Source organism: Rhinopithecus bieti, unplaced genomic scaffold (genome assembly GCF_001698545.2).
Source record: "Rhinopithecus bieti isolate Rb0 unplaced genomic scaffold, ASM169854v2 scaffold_68244, whole genome shotgun sequence".
Lineage (NCBI taxonomy): Eukaryota > Metazoa > Chordata > Mammalia > Primates > Cercopithecidae > Rhinopithecus > Rhinopithecus bieti.
The window spans coordinates 679,938-702,506 of record NW_016825829.1 but is presented as its reverse complement, the minus strand read 5'-3'; the positions used below and the strand labels follow the sequence as shown (position 1 = coordinate 702,506).

At 44.3% G+C, this 22,569-nt stretch overlaps 1 protein-coding gene across 1 annotated transcript in view; it reads left to right on the top strand.

The window, feature by feature from the left end:
* Positions 1-22,569, top strand: part of GRK4 (G protein-coupled receptor kinase 4) — a 69,500-nt gene that overhangs the window by 24,365 nt on the left and 22,566 nt on the right. The window contains 7 exon segments of the mRNA XM_017863126.1: positions 2,219-2,331; positions 5,711-5,788; positions 10,985-11,088; positions 13,924-13,992; positions 13,994-14,014; positions 15,821-15,884; positions 20,090-20,230. Of these exon segments, the coding sequence (XP_017718615.1) occupies positions 2,219-2,331; positions 5,711-5,788; positions 10,985-11,088; positions 13,924-13,992; positions 13,994-14,014; positions 15,821-15,884; positions 20,090-20,230 (590 nt within the window).

Below are 22,569 nucleotides of genomic sequence, written 5' to 3'. Positions count from 1 at the left end.
TAATCCATCTTTCCTTTAGTACTCTTGTAGTTCCTCTTGAAGAAAGATGACATATTTTATTTATCAAGATTAGTTTCTGGTGGTATAAAGGAGCTAGTATTTCCCTCATTGGTTTAACTCCACCATTGTTTTAACTCCACCGAGTTTTTAAAATAACTGCTTCTTGAAGATATAATTCATATTCCATACAACTTATCCATTTAAAGTATATAGTTCAGTAGTTTTTAATATATTGAGTTGTGAAACCACCACAGTCAATTTGACAGCATTTTCAGCACCCCAAAAAGAAATGCCACACCCATTGGTAGCCACTCCTCACTCCGTCCTGCTCCCTCCAGAGCTAGACAACCACAAATCCACTTTCTGTCTATGTCTTTGCCTGTTCTGGACATTTCATATAAAGGGGAATCATATACTACGTGGTCTTTTACGTAGCATAATGTTTTTTGTTTTTTGTTTTTGAGAAGGAGTCTCACTCTGTGGCCCGGACTGGAGTGCAGTGGCCGGATCTCAGCTCACTGCAAGCTCCGCCTCCCGGGTTTACGCCATTCTCCTGCCTCAGCCTCCCGAGTAGCTGGGACTACAGGCGCCCGCCACCTCGCCCGGCTCGTTTTTTGTATTTTTTAGTAGAGACGGGGTTTCACCGTGTTAGCCAGGATGGTCTCGATCTCCTGACCTCGTGATCTGCCCGTCTCGGCCTCCCAAAGTGCTGGGATTACAGGCTTGAGCCACCGCGCCCGGCCATAATGTTGTTAAAGTACTTCATTCTTTTTTTGTTGGTGAATAATATTCCGTTATATGGATATATCACATTTTATTTAGCCATTCATCAGTTGATAGACATTTGAGTTGTTTTCTACTCTTGCCTATTATGAATAATGCTGCTATGAAAATTCATGTACTAGGCTTTTAAAAATCATGATAAAATATACATAACAAAAATTTACTGTTTTAAGTGTACAGTTTGGTGGCATTGAGTTGGATATTGCATGGATATACCACATTTTCCTTATCTGTTCATCTGTTGATGGACATTGGGTGTTCCCAGTTTTTGGCTGTGTGAATAGCGTTGCTAGGAACATTGGTGTGCAAATATCTGTTTGAGTCCCTGCTTTTACTTGTTTTGTGTATGTATTCAGAAGCAGAATTGTTGGCCGGGCACGGTGGCTCACGCCTATAATCCCAGCAATTTGGGAGGCCAAGGCGGGCAGATCACTTGAGGTCAGGAGTTTGAGACTAGCCTGGCCAACATGGTGAAATCCTGTTTCTACTAAAATTACAAAAATTGGGCCGGGCGTAATGGCTCATGCCTCTAATCCCAGCATTTTGGAAAGTCAAAGCAGGTGGATCATCTGAGGTCAGGAGTTCGAAACCAGCCTGGCCAACGTAGTGAAATTACATCTTTACTAAAAATACAAAAAATTGCCTGGGTGTGGAGGCATGCGCCTGTAATCCAAGGTACTCGGGAGGCTGAGGCATGAGAATTGTTTGAACCCAGGAGGGGAAGGTTGCAGCGAGCTGGGATTATGCCCCCGTACTCCAGCCTAGATGACAAAAAAAAAAAAGAAGTAGAATCATATGGTAGTTCTGTGTTTAACTTTTTGAGGAATACCAGACTCTTCTTCCAAACTGCTGCCCCGTGTTACATTCCCACCAGCATGTGGTCAGTTGCTTCACATCCTTCCCCACGCTTTTTATTTTCCTCTTTATTTTTCATTTTCTCTAATCCTATGGGTGTGAAGTATCTTATTGTGTTTGGATTTGCATTTCTCTAATGATTAATGATGTTGAGCATATTTTCATCTGCTTATGGGCCATTTGTAAACCTTTAGAGAAATGTCTGTTCACATCTTTTATCCATTTTAAAAATTGAATTGTCTTTTTGTTGTTGAGGTATAAGATTTCTTATAAGATTTCTTTATATATTCTAGATATTAGATGCTTAACAGATAAGCAGGAGAATCGCCTGAACCCAGGAGGTAGAGGTTGCAGTGAGTCGAGATTGTACCACTGCGTTCCAGCCTGGGCAACAGAGGAAGGAGACTGTTTCAAAAACAAAAAAAAAAACAAAACAACAACAACAAAAAAAAGAAGAAGAAAATAATATTGCAAATACTGTTTTTGACTTTTATTTTATCCAGTGAAAACAGGCTCAGAACAGCATGTGGTGGATTGTAATATTATATTTGTTTGCTTCTTACCCCTTTTCTTCACCCAGAAAAGGAATATAACAGTCTTTGTGACAAGCAACCAATAGGAAGACTTCTCTTCAGGCAGTTCTGTGATACCAAACCCACTCTAAAGAGGCACATTGAATTCTTGGATGCAGTGGTAAGCAGTTTATCTCCATACTGAGCAACCCACCCAATCTTGTGCTTTTGAAAATGTAAAAACTGGCCGGGCACGGTAGCTCACGCCTGTAATCCCAGCACTTTGGGAGGCTGAGGTGGGTGGATCATGAGGTCAGGAGATCAAGACCATCTGACCAACATAGTGAAACCGCTTCTCTACTAAAATAAAAAAAAATTAGCTGGGCGTGGTGGCAGGTGCCTGTAGTCCCAGCTACTTGGGAGGCTGAGGCAGGGGAATCACTTGAACCAGGAGGCGGAGGTTGCAGTGAGCCAAGATCATGCCACTGTACTCCAGCCTGGATGACAGAGCAAGACTCTGTCTCAAAAAAAAAAAAAAGGAAAATGTGAAAACTAGACCTGGGCAATGATGTAGGAGTGGAGGGACTTAGTTGTCTTGGTGTCATATTGTCTTCTTAAGACAGAAATCCCTTTAGTCTAGAGTGGTATTTCGCGTAGAATTACATCTCAAGTTTTGGAGAATCACATGTAGTCGTTGAATGACGTTGCAACTTGAGGCTTTAATTGAACGAAGACGACAGACTAATTAAGATGATAATGCTTTATTTATTTATTTATTTATTTATTTATTTATTTATTTATTTTTGCGATGGAGTCTTTCTCTGTGGCCCAGGCTGGAGTGCAGTGGTGTGATCTGCCTCCCGGGTTCAAGCAATTCTCCTGCTTGAGCTTTGTGATCCGCCTGCCTTGGCCTCCCAAAGTGCTGGGATTACAGGCATGAGCCATTGCGCCTGGCCCTAAGATGATAATGCTTGTTTGGCCACCTGAAAAGTGTCCTTTCTGCACTCAACTGGCCAATGCTCTTAACTTAAAAACGTTTTAACCCAGAAGCATATGGAAGGGATAAAGTTTGTGCAAGAAGAATGATCACTTTGGATGGAATTTACTATGCTCAATAAAGTGTCCAACATTCTCATGTATCCTGTTTGAGATTTACTGTGATTTCCTTATAGGTAAAGAAACTTTATGTTTCTAAATCTTTATGGGTACCATTGGCAAGCCTACAATTTCAAAACTATGAAATTCAGAAGCAAGTGACCAATCGAAAATTGGTGGAATTTAGCAGAAAAGCTCTCTTTCTTTTGTACCAGGGTTATGACCCTTCCTCTCTCTGCTTTGGCCTGTCCTAATTGTTGTCAGCAAATATGTATTGAGTGCTTATTATATGCAGGCATATATGATATGTCTTACATCATTGAGTTTGGATTTGATTTTCCTCTAACACAGCTTTTTAAAAACTTTAAGATGTATATATATTTATTTATAATGTGTTCTTTTCAGAAAACGTTTGCGGCTGTTTTGTTGTTTGCTTCCTTCCCCAGATCTCTTCCAGTCCTTTCCTTTCTAGCACTATTGCTAGAATAAGGTGATTTTCTTCTTCCTTTTTTTTTTTTTTTTTTGAGACAGAGGTTTGCTCTTGTCCTCCAGGCTGGAGTGCAGTGGCGTGATCGCAGCTCACCGCAACCTCCGCCTTCCAGGTTCAAGCGATTCTCTTGCCTCAGCCTCCTAAGTAGCTAGGACTACAGGCATGTGCCACCACACCCAACTAATTTTTGTATTTTTAGTAGAGACGGGGTTTCCGCATGTTGGCCAGGCTAGTCTCCAACTCCTGACCTCAGGTGATCTGCCCACCTCAGCCTCCCAAAGTGCTGGGATTACAGGCGTGAGCCACTACGCCTGGCCAGTTCTTTTTGAAGACAGAGTTCCAACGTGCTGGGCCATGCCTACTCAGTTCGGGGGATGGAACCCAGGGTATAGGTTTTCATGTAGTGGGTAATGTTTGCCAAGCCGCTGTATTTTAAGAATTTAGGGACCTACTCTTCTTCCTTATGTTAAAATAGCTAAACTGCATTGTTGAAACTCTATTTTAGGTTGCAGTGTTCTGATATTGTCGTGATACCTGTAGTTATGCGGTGACAGCTATGTGACTGCGGTCACAGGTTATGTTTTGTTTTTTCGATGGCAGTTGTGTAGGTTCAGAAATGTGTGTGCCATTTTGTCACGCTTACTGCTTTGACTCTCCTGGTGACAGGTGATGACAGGCTCTGTGAGCTTCTCAGGTGAAGGGACTGTGTCTTATTCATTTCGCCCTCATGGCACCTGGCGTGGTGGTTTGCCGTGTTCCTTGCTCGTTAAACGAATGAATGGCATCTGTATCAGTCAGGATTCAACCAGAAAACCAGAACCCACAGGAGGAGATATTAAGAGATGTATTGCAAGGAATTGGCTTACAGAACTGTGGGGTCTGGTGAGGAAGGTCTGAAGTGTGTAGGACGGACTGTCAGGAGGGCCATGGAGGACTCTCCAGAGACGGGCTGAAGCTGCTGTACCCGGGCAGGATTTCTTCCTCCAGGAAGATTCGTCTCTGTTCTTAGCGCCTTTCAGCTGATTAGGTGGGAGCCACCTGGATTATCTGGCATCCTCTCCTTCCCTGGAAGCCAACTGATTATAGATTTTCATCACATGTACAAGTAGCTTCCCAGCAGCACCTGGATTTGTGTTTGATTGACTAATTGGGGCTCATAGCCTGTCCGGTTGGCATAGTGAAGGACCATCGCAGGATCAAACTTGCTTTCTCTTCATTAATTACATACCACACAGTATCCAGAACTCCCAGCGCTGAAGTTTGTTTGTTTGTTTGTTTTTGAGACGGAGTCTCGCTCTGTCGCCCAGGTTGGAGTGTAGTAAGTAGCATGATCTCAGCTCACTGCAACCTCCACCTCCTGGATTCAGGCAATTCTTCCTGCCTCAGCCTCCTGAGTATCTGGGATTACAGGTGCCCACCACCACACCCAGCTAATTTTTGTATTTTTAGTAGAGACGGGGTTTCACTATGTTGGCCAGACTGTTCTCCAACTCCCAGCCTCAGATGATCTGCCTGTCTCGGCTTCCGAAAGTGCTGGGATTACAGGCGTGAGCCACTGTGCCCAGCCCTTAGATATCTTTAATGGATGCAGTGTAATATACAGAGTATTATGGGAAGCATTGCTCTAAAACTTCATTAACCTCTTCAAAACACTGACTTCTTCCCCCTCATACACCTGACTTTCCCAAAGAAGAGCTGTAGCTGCTTGATCAGTAGAGTTGGTCTGTGGCTCTGAGGATATCAAACCAAAGATTTTGAAATGTAATGAAACATTATTAGTGAAGACGCTTAACTAACTTTCTCTTTTTTTAAGAGATGGGATCTCGCTATGTTGTCCAGATTGGCCTCGAACTCCTGAACTCGAGTGATCCTCCCAACCTCAGTGTCCTGAGTGGCTGGAACTACAGGTATGCACCGCCACATGTGTGGCGCCAGCTTAACTTCTCTTTTTCTTTTCTTCCATCTCTCCAATCAGGCAGAATATGAAGTTGCCGATGATGAGGACCGAAGTGATTGTGGACTGTCAATCTTAGACATATTCTTCAATGATAAGGTGTGTTTTCTTCTTTAGAATGAAGATTTGTAAATAAATAATTAGAGTGCATAGCCATTTTTACTCTGGTGGATAAGACATAACATTTCTCAAAAGCTGCAATTTGGCTGGGTGTGGTGGCTAACGCCTGTAATCCCAGCACTTTGGGAGGCTGAGGAAGGAGGATCTCTTTAGCCCAGGAGTTCGAGACCAGCCTGGCCAACATAGTGAGACCATCTCTACAAAAAATAAACAAAAAAAACCTAGCTGGGCATGGTGGCGTGCATCTGTAGTCCCAGCTACTTGGGAGGCTGAGGTGGGAGGATTGCTTGAGCCCAGGAGATTGAGGTGACTGTGAGCCAAGGTCATGCCACTGCATTCTAGCCTGGGTGATAGAGCAAGACCCTGTCTTAAAAAAATAAAAATAAGGCCAGGCACAGTGGCTCATGCCTGTAATCTCAGCACTTTGGGAGGCCAAGGCAGGCAGATTGCTTGAGCTCAGAAGTTCGAGACCAACCTGAGGAACATGGCAAAACCCCATTTCTACAAAAAAAAAAAAAAAGCTAAGCATGGTGGCGTGCACCTGTGTTCCCAGCTACTTGGGAGGCTCAGGTGGGAGGACTGCTTGAGCCCAGAAGGTCAAGGCTGCAGTGATTTGGGATCATACTACTATGCTCTAGCCTGGACAAGAGAGTAAGACCCTGTCTCAAAACCACCCCCCAACATTAATTAATTAATCTTAAAACTTTAATTTATTATACATGTTCCTGTTTTGCATTTTTGTTTGATGTCATGAGGAATTAGATTCCTTAGGAAAAAAAATTAGATCTCTTAGAAAATTGATTCAAAGTGGCCAGGCATGGTGGCTCACACCTGTAATCCCAGCACTTTGGGAGGCTGAGGTGGGCAGATCACGAGGTCAGGAGATCGAGACCATCCTGGCTAACACGGTGAAACCCCGTCTCTACTAAAAATACCAAAAGAATTAGCTGGGCGTAGTGGCGGGCGCCTGTAGTCCCAGCTACTCAGGAGGCTGAGGCAGGAGAATGGCGTGAACCCGGGAGGCACAGCTTGCAGTGAGTCGAGATCATGCCACTGCACTCCAGCCTGGGTGACAGAGCGAGACTCTGTCCTAAAAAAAAAAAAAAAAGAAAAGAAAAAAGAAAGAAAATTGATTCAAAGTGTTTACAGGTTTCAGAATATAGAGTTGGAGAATTTTATTAGTCTCTCTTAGATTAAAAATAACATTTTTTTTCCCAAAAGCTTTAATGGGTCATAGCTTTTATGCTTTTGACTTACTTGGTTCTTGTAGTTTAGTATGTCACTGAAATTAGAGCTGTAACCTGCTTCCTTTCATGTGACTTCTGTTAGAAGTCCTCAATTATGGGCAGGGCCCTATATTGTAGGGATGGAAGGAGAACTGGAACAACAGTGATAGCAAACATGTAATTAACACTGCTCTAGGCTGGGTGCAGTGGCTCACACCTGTAACCCCAGCACTTTGGGAGACTGAGGCAGGCTGATCACTTGAGGTCAAGAATCAGACACAAGCCTGGCCAATATGGTGAAACCCTGTTCTCTAGTAAAAATAAAAAAGCTGGGTGTGGCGGTACACGCCTGTAATCCTAGCTACTAGGGAGGCTGAAGCACGAGAATCACTTGAACCCGGGAGGTGAAGGTGGCAGTGAGCTGAGATCATGCCACAGCACTCCAGCCTGGTCAACAAGTGAGACTCTATCTCAAAAAAAAAAAAAAAAAAAAAAAAAAAAAAAATCAGTGCTCTAATATGTAATACATTATGTAATTATCACAACAAACCTATGAGTAGATACTATTCTCAAGTCTATTTTGACATAAGACTGAAAATCAGTGACTAAGTGACTTACCCAAGGTTACACACGTAGTAAGTGCCAAACCAGGAATCGAACACGTAGAGAATGTAATTAGAGAATAGTGTGGCGAGAATGAGTTCAAAATATTTGGATTTGAAGCATAGCCAACTGGATATAGGGCTATCGACTTAGGGGAGCTTTGTTGTACAAAAGATAGCGTGCCAGAGGGGATGGCCAGCAGGACTGTCTAGCAGCACAAAGATACATGGCAGTGGGTGTCAGAGGTATGATTCAGACCCTAATGAGTTTTCTGCCCCAGCCTCCAGCCTTACAGATTATTCTTCTCAAACACAGCTGTTACAACATAAGCATATTTTGTAGGTACCCCCAGGACACTAGTTAGAATGAGTAGAAGTTTCCTTTATCTAGTTCTAATTTTTATTTTTATTTTTTCTTTTTTTGAGACAGAACCTCTCTCTGTTGCGCAGGCTGGAGTGCAGTGGCGTGATCTTGGCTCACTGCAACCTCTGCCTCCCAGGTTCAAGTGATTCACATGCCTCAGCCACCTGGGTAGCTTGGATTACAGGTGTGCATCACCACACTTGGCTAAGTTTTGTATTTTTAGTACAGACGGGGATTTGCCATGTTGGCCGGGATGGTCTCGAACTCCTGGCCTCAAGTGATCTGCCTCCCTCGGCCTCCCAAACTTTGGGGATTACAGGTGTGAGCCACCACCCCCGGCTCCATTTATCTAGTTATTTTGTCTTTTTTTTTTTTTTTATTAACTCCCTTTTCTTTCTTCACCTCTCCTGAAGATATACCCATATAGCAAGGGAGGGCATCAAGAAGAAAGAAAGAAAGAAAAAAGAATTTTGAAATGAATCATGGTAGATATAGCAAATGTGGAAGAGGAAGGACGGGGAAGTTATACATGTTTGGCTTGGTGCCTTAATCTGTTTTGTGCTGCTGTAACAGAATGCCAGAGACTGGGTAATTAATTAATTAATTAGTTTATTTTAACTTCTGTTTTAAGTTCAGGGGTACATATGCTGGTTTGTTACATAGGTAAACTTGCATCATGGGGTTTGTTGTACAGGTTATTTCATCACCTAGGTATTAAGCCTAGTACCCATTAGTTATTTTTCTTGATCTGTTCCTTCCCCCCATCCTCCATCCTCCAATAGGCCCCATCATGTGTTATTCCCCTCTATGTGTCCATGTGTCCTCATCATTTAGCTCCCACTTATAAGTGAGAACAGGTAGTATTTGGTTTTCTGTTCCTGTGTTAGTTTGCTAAGGATAATGGCCTCCAGCTCCATCCATGTTCTTGCAAAGAACATGATCATTCTCCTTTTTTATGGCTGCATAGTGTTCCATGGTGTATTTACCCCATTTTCTTTATCTGGTTTATCATTGATGGGCATTTATGTTGATTCCATGTCTTTGCCATTATGAATAGTGTTGCAATGAACATATGCATGCATGGAGACTGGGCAATTTCTAATAAAAAGAAATTTCTTGGCTCACAGTTTTAGAGGCTAGGATGCCCACTTCAAGGTGCTGTTGGCCTAAAAGGAAGAAGCTGAGACACAAAATGTAATTTAAAGAGTTTACTTGGGCCAGGTGCTGTGGCTCACACCTGTAATCCCAACACTTTGGGAGGCCAAGGTGGGCGGATCACCTGAGGTTAGGAGTTAGAGACTAGCCTGGCCAACATGGTGAAACCTCGTTTCTACTAAAAAAAAAAAAACATATATACAAAAATTAGCTGGGTATGGTGGCGCATGCTTATAATCCCAGCTACTCCGGAGGCTGAGGTGGAACAATAGCTTGAACCTGGGAGGTGGAGGTTGCAGTGAGCCAAAATTACGCCACTGCACTCCAAACTGGACAATAAAGTGAAACTCCTTCTCAAAAAAAAAATAAAAATAAAGAATAAAGCATTTACTTGAGCCAAACTAAAGACAGTTTTGTGGGACACACTTCCAAGTTGCCTTGGGAAGGCTCCATTGGCCTTGGTTACCTGCAGGTTTTGAAAGGCAAAGGGAACAAGGAGTGAGCTGGACCCGAATTCTCACTGTTTTAAGAGAAAGCAATGGTCAGTGATTGGCTATACATTGTTGAACTACAGAATGAGAGTATGAGTTACAGTGTCCAGTACATGGCATTTATGGATACTTGGCATCAGTCTAGAGACCACTAGTAAGTGAGTCTCAAAGTGTGGTCCCAGAAAAGCAGCATTAGTATCACCTGGGAATTTGTTAAAAATGCAAACTCTTGGCTCGGTGTGGGAGCCACCTGTAATCCACCTGTAAACTTTGGGAGGCCGAGACGAGCGGATCACGAGGTCAGCAGATCAAGACCATCCTGGCTAACACGGTGAAACCCCGTCTCTACTAAAAAAAATACAAGAAACTAGCCGGGCGAGCCGTGTTCGGGTGGACGCTGGTAGTCCCAGCTACTCGGGAGGCTTAGGCAGGAGAATGGCGGTCAACCTGGGAGGCGGAGCTTGCAGTTGAGCTGAGGTCGGCCACTGCACTCCAGCGCAGAGGCGAGACTCCGTTCCAAAAAAAAAAAAAAAAAAAAAATTTACCAGGTGTGGGTGGCATGCGTGCGCCCATAGTCCCAGCTCCTTGGAAGGTGGAGGTGGGAGGATTGCATGAGCCCAGGAGGTCCTTTTTTTAAAAGGCTGAATAATATTCTGCCCTACGTATATACTGCATTTTATTTATCCATTCATCCACAGACACCTGCATTGTTTCCACTTCAGGCTACGATGAATTATGCTGCAATGAACATGGGTGTGCAGATACCTCTTTGAGACCCTGCTTTCCATTCTGTGTGTGTGTGTGTGTGTGTTTTGTTTTGTTTTATTTGGAGACGGAGTTTTGCTCTTGTTGCTCAGGCTGGAGTGCAGTGGCACGATCTCAGCTCACTGCAACCTCCGCCTCCCAGGTTCAAGCATTCTCCTGCCTTAGCCTCCTGAGTAGCTGGGACTACAGGCGTGCGCCACCACGCCTGGCTGATACTTTGTACTTTTACTAGAGATGGAGATTCACCACGTTGGCCAGGCTGGTCTCAAACTCCTGACTTCAGGTGATCCATCCACCCACCTCGGCCTCCCAAAGTGCTGGGATTACAGGGGTGAGCCATTGTGTCAGGCCCTCTGTCCTGTGTGTGTTTTGATGTGCATCAGAGAAGATCTGAAAAGGCAGACAATAGTGGAACACTGGAGAGTGGGACTAGCGTGGGGGGCAGGTGGCACTTTGACTTACATTTTATACACTTTGTGTTTCATTTTTTTTTACAATAGGCATTAGATTCTGTTTACTAGTCAGTTATGAAATTACTAAATGGTTATGTATTTGGTTTGTACTATATTAAGTTGGCAGCCCCTTTACCAGAAATACCTCCAGATGTTGTGAGAGAATGTAGATTGGGACTGGAGGAGGAGAACCCTTCCAAAAAAGTCTTTGAGGAATGTACTAGGTAAGTGGTTCATGCCGAGCCCTGCATATATTATCTGTGACTAACACTGAGACAGACAGCTTACAGGAGGTTTCTCTGCATAAAACAAGTTCTTAGAGTGTAGTTGACCCTTGAGCAACATGGGCATTAGGGATGCTGATACCACCCAACCCTCTGTGCAGTTGAAAATATGTGTATAACTTTTGACTCTCCCAAAAGCTTAACTGCTGTTAGCCTACTGTTGACCAGAAGCCTTATGGATAACATAAACAGCGATGAACACATATTTTATATGTTATGTGTATTATATGCTATGCTTTTACAATAAAGTATGCTAGAAAAAAGAAAGTGTTATTAAGATAATCATAAGGAAGAGAAAATATAATTCCTATTCACAAAGTAGAAATAGATCATCATAAAGGTCTTCATCCTCGTCATCTTCACATTGAAGAGGCTGAGGAGAAGAAGGAAGAGGAGGGGCTGGTCTTGCTGTCTCAGGGGTGGCAGACACGGAAGAAAATATGAGGAGAAGGAGGAAGAGGAGGGGCTGGTCCTGCTGTCTCAGGGGTGGCAGGGGCGGAAGAAAATACACGCATAAGTAGCTCCTGGTATCTCAACTCGAATTGTCCAAGGGTCAACTGTACTTTACCCATTAAAATGATTACTTTCTCTAGAAAGAGGTGAATGAAGAGTAATAATTCCATGTACACGTGAGGCACACTGAAAGGGGTCCCATCGTTTAGCACCAGTATCCTAGCATCCTAGGGGAGTGGCGCACCTAAGCCTGTGCAGCCAGAGCATGGTGGAGCTGGGGCTGGAACCCGTGATGCTTTAATGATGCATGTGCCTTTAAAATAACAAACAGGCCAGGCTCGGTGGCTCATGCCTGTAATCCCAGAACGTTGGGAGGCCGAGGTGGGCAGATCGCTTGAGGCCAGGAGTTCAAGACCAGCCTGGTCGACATAGAGAAGCCCCATCTCTACAAAAAAATACAAAATTTAGCCGGGCATGGTGGTGTGTGCCTGTAATCCCAGCTGCTCAGGAGGCTGAGGCACGAGAATTGCTTGAACCTGGGAGGCAGAGGCAGCAGTGAGCCGAGATCATACCACTGCACTCCAGCCTGGGCAACACAGTGAGACTGTCTCAAAAATAAATAAATAAATAAATAAATAAATAAATAAATAAATAAATAAATGCACTCCAGCCTGGGCAACACAGTGAGACTCTGTCTCAAAAATAAATAAATTAATTAAATTAAATTAAATAAAAAACAAGGCTTTCTCTGTCTATCTGGCTTTCTCTTGTGGTGTGGGTACTCTGCACACTGAGGAGCTGGGTTAGATGCTTATTCCTTTAGTGAGAATTCAGTGGCCAATTCCACGTCCCATAGATAAATGGCATGCATCCCATCTTTCTCCTAGCTAGGTGTATGGCACTGGACTGGAACCCTTCCCTCTGTCCCTCAGCCCCTCCTCTGAAAATGGATTAGAGTAAATGGATTAGAGTAAATGGAAATATTTTCAATTTCAAGTCGTCTTTTACTTATTCTTGTTGGATATTCACATTAATGGTATTCTAGTGTTTGTGATTTGAACTGTTTTGCAAAAAGATGTTGTCTCTGGCTGGGCACCATGGCTCATGCCTATAATCCCAGCACTTTGGGAGGCCAAGGCAGAAGGATTGCATGACCTCAGTTGTTCGAGACCAGCCTGGGCAACATGGTGAAACCCTGTCTCTAATACAAAAATTAGCCACGCATAGTGGTGCATGCCTGTAGTCCCAGCTATTCAGAAAGCTTGAGGTGGGAGGATCAATTGAGCCTGGGAGGTCAAGGCTGCAGTGACTGTGACCTCACCACTACCCTCCAGCCTGGGTGACAGAGCCAGACCAAAAGCAAGAAAAGAGATGTTGGCTTCATGGCTCCATTTGATTGCTTCTCTGGTGTAGCAGACAGGACAGGCTTGGTCTGTGCTCTCTGATACTGGTCCTGGGACATTGTGGTAAGAATCAGATTTCTTCCTGTCTTCATCTGGGATGTCACAGAAGCCAGGAAGGACCAATCTTTCATTCCACACTTTTGTTCTTCACATCCCTCTCCTGGGCATGTACACACCCTGAACTCTTTCTTGTACATGTGCACTAAGAGACGTGTAATAGTAATAACACAACAATAATAAGGCTAGGCTTTGTGGCTCACACTTGTAGTGTCAGCGCTTTGGGAGGCTGAGGAGGGAGGATTGCTTGAGGCCAGGAGTTCAAGGCTGCAGTGAGCCATGATTGTGCCATTGCACTCTGGCCTGGGCAACAGAGTGAGACCCTGTCTCTAAACAATACCACCACCAACAAAAAAATAATAAATGCTTGGAAGTATTAATACATTTACCTGCTCACAGTAACCCTACGAAGTAGGCATGATTATTATCTCTGTTTTACAGAAGGAGAAACTGAGGCCATAGAGGTTGGGTAAGTTGGCTCAGGTCCCTCAGCCAGTGAGTGGCTGAAGCAGGACGCGCAGCAGCCCATGGCTTTGACTTCTGTGCTGTCCTCCAGGGGACCCTTCCACTGTGCCTTGTACGTGGGAAGCATGCTGCTTGACAACAGAACAGCTGACGCCCTCACTCCCAAGAAGGGAATGCATCCTTCTATTTCACTGCTCTTTTCATTCATTCTATTTCACTTCTATTTTCACTTACAGCATTAGAACCTAATGTGGACTTTTATAATTGCAAATTCAAAATATTGAATTGTGTGTAATGATTGCATTTCCCATATTCAGTGCCTATTAATACACTAAAACACACTTGTTTTTACTTCTTGATACAGCAAATGTATATAATTTTGTAAAATCTTTTCTAGAGTTGTCCATAACTACTTAAGAGGGGAACCATTTGAAGAATACCAAGAAAGCTCATATTTTCTCAGTTTTACAATGGAAATGGCTGGAAAGGTATGTTCTAATTTTAAACTCAATAAAAGCCAGTTGAAGTGGCACACACCTGTAGCCCCAGCTACTCAGGAGGCTGAGGCTGGAGGATTGCTTAAGCCCAAGACTGGAAGGCTATAGTACGAGATGATCATTCCTATGAATAGCCACTGCACTCCAATCTGGGCAATGTAGCAAGACCCCATCTCTAAAAAAGAAAAAAAGAAAAGAGACCTCAATAAAACAAGTGTTAACTTCTCATGATACGTACTGATTGACATAGACTTTTCTATCTGTCAAAATACAATTAGAAATTTTGAGTTGTATATGATATTTTTATACAGAAATTTTCATAGGTATTAGTATCATACAATTTCTTCTGATTTAATAGACTCTGTTCTCTCTTTTTAAAATGGCAGGTATCCCTATTGTTTCAGTGACTAGAAAATAAAACTTAGCTTAGATTTTTGGTGGTAGAATAGGATGCAGTGGGTGGCACCTGGCAGTTAAAACCTGCTCAGCCTCTTACTGTTTATGTGGCCTCAGGTAAGTGGCTTAGCCTGTATGAGTGGCAGGCCCTTGTTCTGTAAATTAGAGGTAATTATAGAATCTGCCTCCTTGGACCATTGCTAGGATCACCTGGGAAATGTGTGTACAACGCTTATAGCACAATGTTTGGTGCACAAAATAAGTGCTTAAAAAGTGTTAGCTGCGGGCTGGGCGCAGTGGCTCACGCCTGTAATCCTAGCACTTTGGGAGGCTGAGGCAGGTGGATCACCTGAGGTCAGGAGTTCGAGACCAGCCTGTCCAAAATGGTGAAACCCGTCTCTACTAGAACTACAAAAATTAACCAGGCGTGGTGGCATGCACCTGTCCTCCCAGCTACTTGGGAGGCTGAGGCAGGAGAAATCACTTGAACCCGGGAGGCGGAGCTTGTGGTGAGCTGAGGTGGCTCCACTGCATTCCAGCCTGGGTGACAGAGTGAGACTCCGTCTCAAAAAAAAAAAAAGTGTTAACTGCTACTAGTGTTATTATTAGCACTATTATTATTGATCAATTAAATTTCCAGTTCTTGCTTATACATCCTGTTTTTGAGGCATTGGGTATAAACATCTTTGAGGTTCTTTTTTCAAAGGATGGCACAATGTGTATATGTCATCTTCCTCACCTGCTTTCTGACAGGTTGAGGGGGTCTACCCAAGACTATACCAGCAGTTGAGAACATACACATTTCCTAGTGTCAGCTGGTTTCAGACCTGTCTTTAGTTAGTAAGGATAATTGGACTGTTCTGCCTTTTGCTTCAGTGTCTTAAATGTTAATTAAGATTAATTGGCCGGGTGGTGGCTCACACCTATAATCCCAGCACTTTGGGAGGCTGAGGTAGGCGAATCACAAGGTCAGGAGTTTGAGACCAGGCTGGCAAACATGGTGAAACCCCATCTCTACTAAAAATACAAAAAATTAGCTGGGTGTGGTGGCGGGCGCCTGTAATCCCAGCTACTTGGGAGGATGAGGCGGGAAAATTGCTTCAACCCAGGAGGCGGAGGTTGCAGTGAGCTGAGATTGTGCCACTGCACTCCAGCCCTGGCAACAGAGTGAGACTCCATCTCAAAAAAAAAAAAAAGATGAATTAATTGCTCTTAGAGCAAGTCAAGAGCTATCCTGCTAGAGGGAGCCACAGTCCCTGAGCACAGATACCCTTTGTCCTGGGCATCCCCTTTGAGCAGAATGGTTCACTAAATGAGGCGAAGACAAGCGCCAAGTAGTCTTTTCTGTTTTAAAAGAACAATGCAATGTGAGACCTGAAACTTGTTTTTCTCATTGATTAGGCAACCCGTAACCAAGAACACATTTAGACATTACAGAGTTCTAGGAAAAGGCGGTTTTGGAGAGGTGAGTAATGGGAGTCAGTTCGGAGCAGCGCTACTAGCTGGGTAGGCAGCAAGGTCCTGAGAACACGGCTTCAAGTAACGCATCAACCCTCCCAGTACACTGTTGCCTTAGTGGGCGTTTTGGGAATCATCTTAGCCGACTGTGAGAATCCACATGGAATTTTGAGCAAAAGGTTTTGAAGAATCCCTTCTCTTGGTGACTTCACCTTTTACCTTATAGTTCTGAAGAAGCTGGTTTCCATGCTTGATGCCCCAGCTCAGTCACTTTGCCCAGATGGAAAGATGATTCTGTTCCTGTATTGTGGAATTTCCATGATTGTATTTCTGTAAATTTAAGACTGGCCCCAAATTCACATAGTACAGAGTGAATTATTCAATATACTTACGTAACCCCTACTCTGTTTGGACACGTATGTACCTCATACCTACATCAAAAGGTGTTTGGAAATGTGTCCATTTGGGAAAATCCTAAGGAAATGACTCACAGACTCACGAGGAGTTTTTGGTTTGTTTGTCTGTTTGTTTGTTTTGAGATGAGTTTTGCTCTTCTTGCCCAGGCTGGAGTGCAATGGCTCACCACAACCTCTGCCTCCTGGGTTCAAGCGATTCTCCTGCCTCAGCCTCCCAAGTAGCTGGGATTACAGGCATGCGCCACCACACCTGGCTAATTTTTGTATTTTTAGTAGAGGAGGGTTTCTCCATGTTGGGCGGGCTGGTCTTGAACTCCCGACCTCAGGTGATCCGCCCTCCTCAGCCTCCCAAAGTGCTGGGATTACAGGCGTGAGCCACCGCGCCCGGCCCAGATTGTTGTTTAAATATAATGGGTCTCCTAGATGGAGACCACTGTAGTTGGCGGATGGAGAACAGCAGCAGTTCTGGTCTGGGGATTTAAAAGAATGTTAATTACCTTATTAGTTACCTGGAGTGATCATATGAAGTTCGAGAACTTATAAGCCCCTAAGAGCCAGGCAAGCCATTGCCAAACTAACACTGTATGTTTAACTCAGAAGCAGGTTACACTGCCTGGGTGTGACTCAGATATTATTGCTCCCATATTACATTCAAAGCAAAAGCCACTAGCATTGGCTTGAAGTTAATTAGAAAGCTGACCTAGGAGGCAGCACACTGCAACCGAGATCTGTCAGGCACCTGCAGCTTGACATGACAAGAAATTGGCCAACATAGTCGTGACTTCAGTAACAGTACTGTCCCTCTGCTACAGTTCCAGAGACCATGAAGAATATTTTGCCTAATCCAATCAAATGCTTACTCTCATCCCTCCAGGACAGATATTTCTGTAAGAAATCCGCCCTCTGTTTGAATATGTCCTAGAACAGGAAATTCATTTTCTCACTTCGAGTCTTGCTAATCTGCCTCTAATGATCTGCAAATGCAAAGACTCAGATTTTGTGAAAGAGCAGAGGAAACATTTCTGGAACATGGGTCATGTGTTTACAAAGGAATGAAAGTCTAATTATGGCCACATGTCAGTTTATAAAACATGTCAGTCCTGATAGGATTCAACAGGGACATGTTAGCAAATTTTAGCTATTGTGAAAGACCTGGTGCTGGGTGCGGTGGCTCACGCCTGTAATCCTAGCACTTTGGGAGGCCAAGGTGGGCGGATCGCTTGAGCCCAGAAGTTCAGACCAGCCTAGGCAACATGGCAAGACCCCGTCTCTATTTAAATATTTAGTATAAATAAATACATAAAAAAGAAGACAAGAAAGACTTAGTATAATTATGATTGTATAGATTACTTTTTAACAGATTTACTTGGGTTCCCAAACAAATGACTGGCTGCACGAATCAAGCGTGGCAGTTTGCAGCAGACTTGCTCTGGAGGTGGTGCGCTCTCCGTCAAGGCCCAGAGGCAGGGAGCAGTCAGCCCACCCCTACTCCGAATGCCTGTTGGAAGGAGCCCTGCTCACCCTAATGCGGGGACAGCCTCTGTGCCCTTTAATCTAGATTCTAATCGTGCATTTGCTTTTTCCAAGTGCTAGCACTTCCTCTAGTGGGCTTTTCTTTCTTTTTATTTTGAGACAGAGTCTCGCTCTGTCGCCCAGGCTGGAGCGCAATGGCTGGATCTCAGCTCACTGCAAGCTCCGCCTCCCGGGTTTACGCCATTCTCCTGCCTCAGCCTCCTGAGTAGCTGGGACTACAGGCGCCCGCCACCTCGCCCGGCTAGTTTTTTGTATTTTTTTTTTAGTTGAGACGGGGTTTCACGGTGTTAGCCAGGATGGTCTCGATCTCCTGACCTCGTGATCCGCCCATCTCGGCCTCCCAAAGTGCTGGGATTACAGGCTTGAGCCACCGCGCCCGGCACCTCTAGTGGTCTTGAGAGAGCAAACGTAGTTGGTTTTATTTTGTCAACAGTAATTCTTTTGCTTATGCTTGAAGTCCTCCAAAATTAATTTGTAGGGTCCTGAGTGAGCACAATGGTAAGGGAATTGAGTAGACATCTCTGCTGTCATGGTTTTAGGCCGCAGACTGTAGTGGAAGGAGCACGTACTCAGACGTGGACAGACCCAAGGTCAGGGTCCTGTCGTATCATTTCCAGCAGTGTGATCTTGGGCCCGCCATGGCGATCTCATCTCTAGCAGGGAAATAATGGGCCCTGCCCGCCAGGCTGCTGTAAGCCAGTGAGTGTTCACCCCCAACTGTTAGCACAGTGCCTAACACTCTTGTCTGCTTTCCATTCCCTGTCTCTGATTTGCCAATTCCACTTAGAATATTTTTTTAAAAATTAACGATAAAGAGATATGAAGAGATTTTTATGCCAAGTCTTAATGGTAAGAAAATGATTAAATACATTTTGCGATAGTCACATTTTAGGAAAACATTTCATGATGGGAAAATAGTCACACAATAAGATTTTTTAAAAGGAGGTTAAGAAATAATACCTATTTTACAATATGAGACCAGTTTTGCCATCAAAGGCTGGGGTGGTGGGGAACAAGGTATGTATTCTTGCATACCCATGTAAGAAGGTGGGCCTAGAATCAAATAGAACAAAATATTAACAGTGATTATCTTGGAATTGCAGGTGAGTTTTTATCACTGTCCTTCTTACTTCCAATATTTTCCACAATTAACTTTGTATTTCTTTTACCACCAAAATTGTTTTATTGGTAGATAAAATTATATCATATCTTATGTTTGCTTTTAAAGCAGTCGCCTGTGGGGTGTGCAATGGATGGACCAGAACCTGAGGCTCATGATACTATTTTTTCCACTTTTGAATGTTGGAAATTTTTCATGACATAAAGTTAAAATAATACATAAATACTACTTTAAGAAGTAATTGAATAAAGGTATGAAAATTGTGAATTATATGAAATATATTTCCTTATACTCTTGATTTTTTAAATTAAAAATTCAAGAATCTTTTTAGGCTAGGCACAGTGGTTCACACCTGTTAATCCCAGCACTTTGGGAGTCCAAAGTGGGCGGATCACCTGAGGTCAGGAGTTCAAGACCAGCCTAGCCAACATGGTGTCTCTACTAAAAATACAAGAAAAATTAGCCAGGCATGGTGGCGGGCACCTGTAATCCCAGCTGCTCTGGAGGCTGAGGCAGGAGAATCCTGAGACGGAGTCTCACTCTGTCACCCAGGCTGGAGTGCAGTGGCGCGATCTCGGCTCACTGCATCCTCTGCCTCCCAGGTTCTAGCGATTCTTCTGCCTCAGCCTCCGGAGTAGCTGGGATTATAGGCACCCGCCAGCATGGCTGGTGAATTTTTTTTTTTTTTCGTATTTTTAGTACAGACAGGGTTTCACCATGTTGGCCAGGCTGGTTTCGAACTCCAGACCTCAGGTGATCTGCCTGTCTTGGCCTCCCAAAGTGCTGGCATTATAGGCATGAACCACCATGCCCAGCTGAAAAAAGAATCTTTTAGTTTTACTTTTAAAACTTTTGCCGTTTTACAAAAGTAAAATAGACATATGGGAACATTTAAAAATTAAACAGATGTACCTTGATCACCTATGCCAGTTAGTGCCATTCGGACACTGTCTTAGAGTTGATAGAACACAGCGCGTCACTGAGAGGAGGACCGACTCACATCGACAACACGCACCTTTGAAATGGTCTCCTCATGCGTTGCTGCTGGTCTCTGCCAGTGAGGGTCTCATCAAGCAAAGGGTTTCCTTTGTGTGGCCTAAGAAATGTCAGGTGGACATAAACCTCCTTTACTTTGCTGTTTAGGTTTGTGCCTGTCAAGTGCGAGCCACAGGAAAAATGTATGCCTGTAAAAAGCTACAAAAAAAAAGAATAAAGAAGAGGAAAGGTGAAGCCATGGCTCTAAATGAAAAAAGAATTCTGGACAAAGTGCAAAGTAGATTCGTAGTAAGTGTCTCCTCTTAGTCTTCACTGTGCCTCGGGTGATTCGTAGCACTTATGTCAGCCGACATGCCGCTCAGCTCACTCTCATTGAAGCTGTGGAAGTCATTTCTTGTTTTCTGAGTTTATGTGGGGTTTTGCTCTTTTTAGTAACAGTTTAGTTTTTAGTTACAGCTCTCTTCTTTCTTATTCAAACCTTAGAAAACATGAAAGTAGTGATACTGCTTCTAACTTCTGGTTTGTTATAAATCTGTAGTCCCCCGCCTCCCATTCTGTCCCCCTTCACACCTGCCAGCTTGCGGAGCTTGTCCAGGTCGGTTAGTTACCTTGTGTTTCTTGGTGAATTTCCCTTATCACAGCCAGTCAGAGCTTATCTCTGTTTGCTGTCAGTCTCCAGTCAAGTTTCTCTGGCCCCCAGGACACTGACTTGGCTGTGCTTGAGGAGACCTTCTCTGTCTCTTTTTTTTTGTTGACACAAGGTCTCACTTTGTGGTCCAGGCTGGAGTGCAATGGCAAGATCTTGGATCACTGCAACCTTGACCTCCCAGGCCCAAATGATCCTCCTGCCTCAGCCTTCCAAGCAGCTGGGAGCACGGGCACATTCCACCATGCCCAGCTAGGTTTTAATTTTTTTATTTTTATTCTTATTTTTAGAGATGAGATCTCTGGCCAGGCGTGGTGGCTCACACCTGTAATTCCACTACTTAGGGAGGCCAAGGAGGGTGGATCACCTGAGGTCAGGAGTTTGAGACCAGCCTGACCAACATGGTAAAATCCCGTCTCTACTAAAAATACAAAAAGAATTAGCTGGGCCTGGTGGTGCGTGCTTATAGTCCCAGCTACTCGGGATGCTGAGGCAGGAGAATCACTTGAACCTGGGAGGCAGTGGTTGCAGTGAGCTGAGATTGCAGCACTGCACTCCAGCCTGGGCAACAGAGCGAGACTCTGTCTCAAACAAACAAAAAAAAAGACAGAGGGAGAGATGAGATCTCCTTTTGTTGCTCAGGCTGGTCTTGAACTCCTGAACTCAAGTGATCCACCTGCCTCAGCTTCCCAAAGTGTTGGGATTACAGGCGTGAGCCACCATGTCTGGCTGAGGATACTATCTCTAGCCCCTCTTCTCATGTGGGCCTCCTCCCTCTGGCCTCAATCTGTTTTCTACGTTTTCCTTTTTCTGGGAAGTTTACCGCTAGGCCCTCAACTAGCATATCCCAATTGTATGAAGCCCAAATCCCACCTTCCCACCTTTCTGGGGAGGACAGAGCATTGGGTGGACTGGTATGAGTTCAGGGAAGCAGTTCCAGGCTTTACAGTATGCATGGTGTAGAGTGGTTCTCATCTCCAAACCCAGTTTCTCTCTACCTGGTTACGTATGTCCTGTAGCAGCTACTGAAGTATGAAGACTGGTTGAAGGGACAGTGTGAATGAGAATTTATAAAATGATTTGTCATGTTAGAGCTATTTCCTCCAAGCCATTTATTTCTTAGCCCTGAGGTCAGCTGCTTTGTGCAGGGGGACAGATGTTCCCAAACAGTGTACCTTCACAGCCAGCACCTGGATTTAATAGCACAGTGTGTGTATATGATATGTCACTCTCACCTGCAATTACATGAAAATCTTTAATACAGTGGGCTTATCTGGGAGTTGCTTTAAACATATTTTTTGGCTGGGCTTGGTGGCTCATGCCTGTCATTTCAGCACTTTGGGAGGCCAAGGTAGGAGGATCACTTGAGCCCAGGAGTTTGAAACCAGCCTAGGTAACACAGGGAGACCCCCATCTCTACACATTTTTTTTTTTTTTTTTTTTTTGAGACAGTCTTGCGCTGTCTCCCAGGCTGGAGTGCAGTGGCACGATCTTGGCTCACTGCAACATCCGGCTCCCGGGTTCAAGTGATTCTCCTGCCTCAGCCTTCCAAGTAGCTGGGATTACAGGCGCCTGCCACCACACCCAGCTAATTTTTTGTATTATTAGTAGAGACTGGGTTTTACTTTGTTGGCCAGGCTGGTCTCAAACTCCTGACCTTGTGATCTGCCCGCCTTGGCCTCCCAAAATGCTGGGGATTACAGGCGTGAACCAGTGCGCCTGGCCTCTACAAAAATTTTTTTTCAAAAAGGCCAGGCACTGTAGCTCACGCCCTGTAATCCCAGCACTTTGGGAGGCTGAGGCCTGCAGATCACCTGAGGTCCGGAGTTGGAGACCAGCCTGGCCAACATGGTGAAACCCTGTCTCTAATAAAATACAAAAATTAGGCCGGGCGCAGTGGTTCAAGCCTGTAATCCCAGCACTTTGGGAGGCCGAGACGGGCGGATCACGAGGTCAGGAGATCGAGACCATCCTGGCTAAC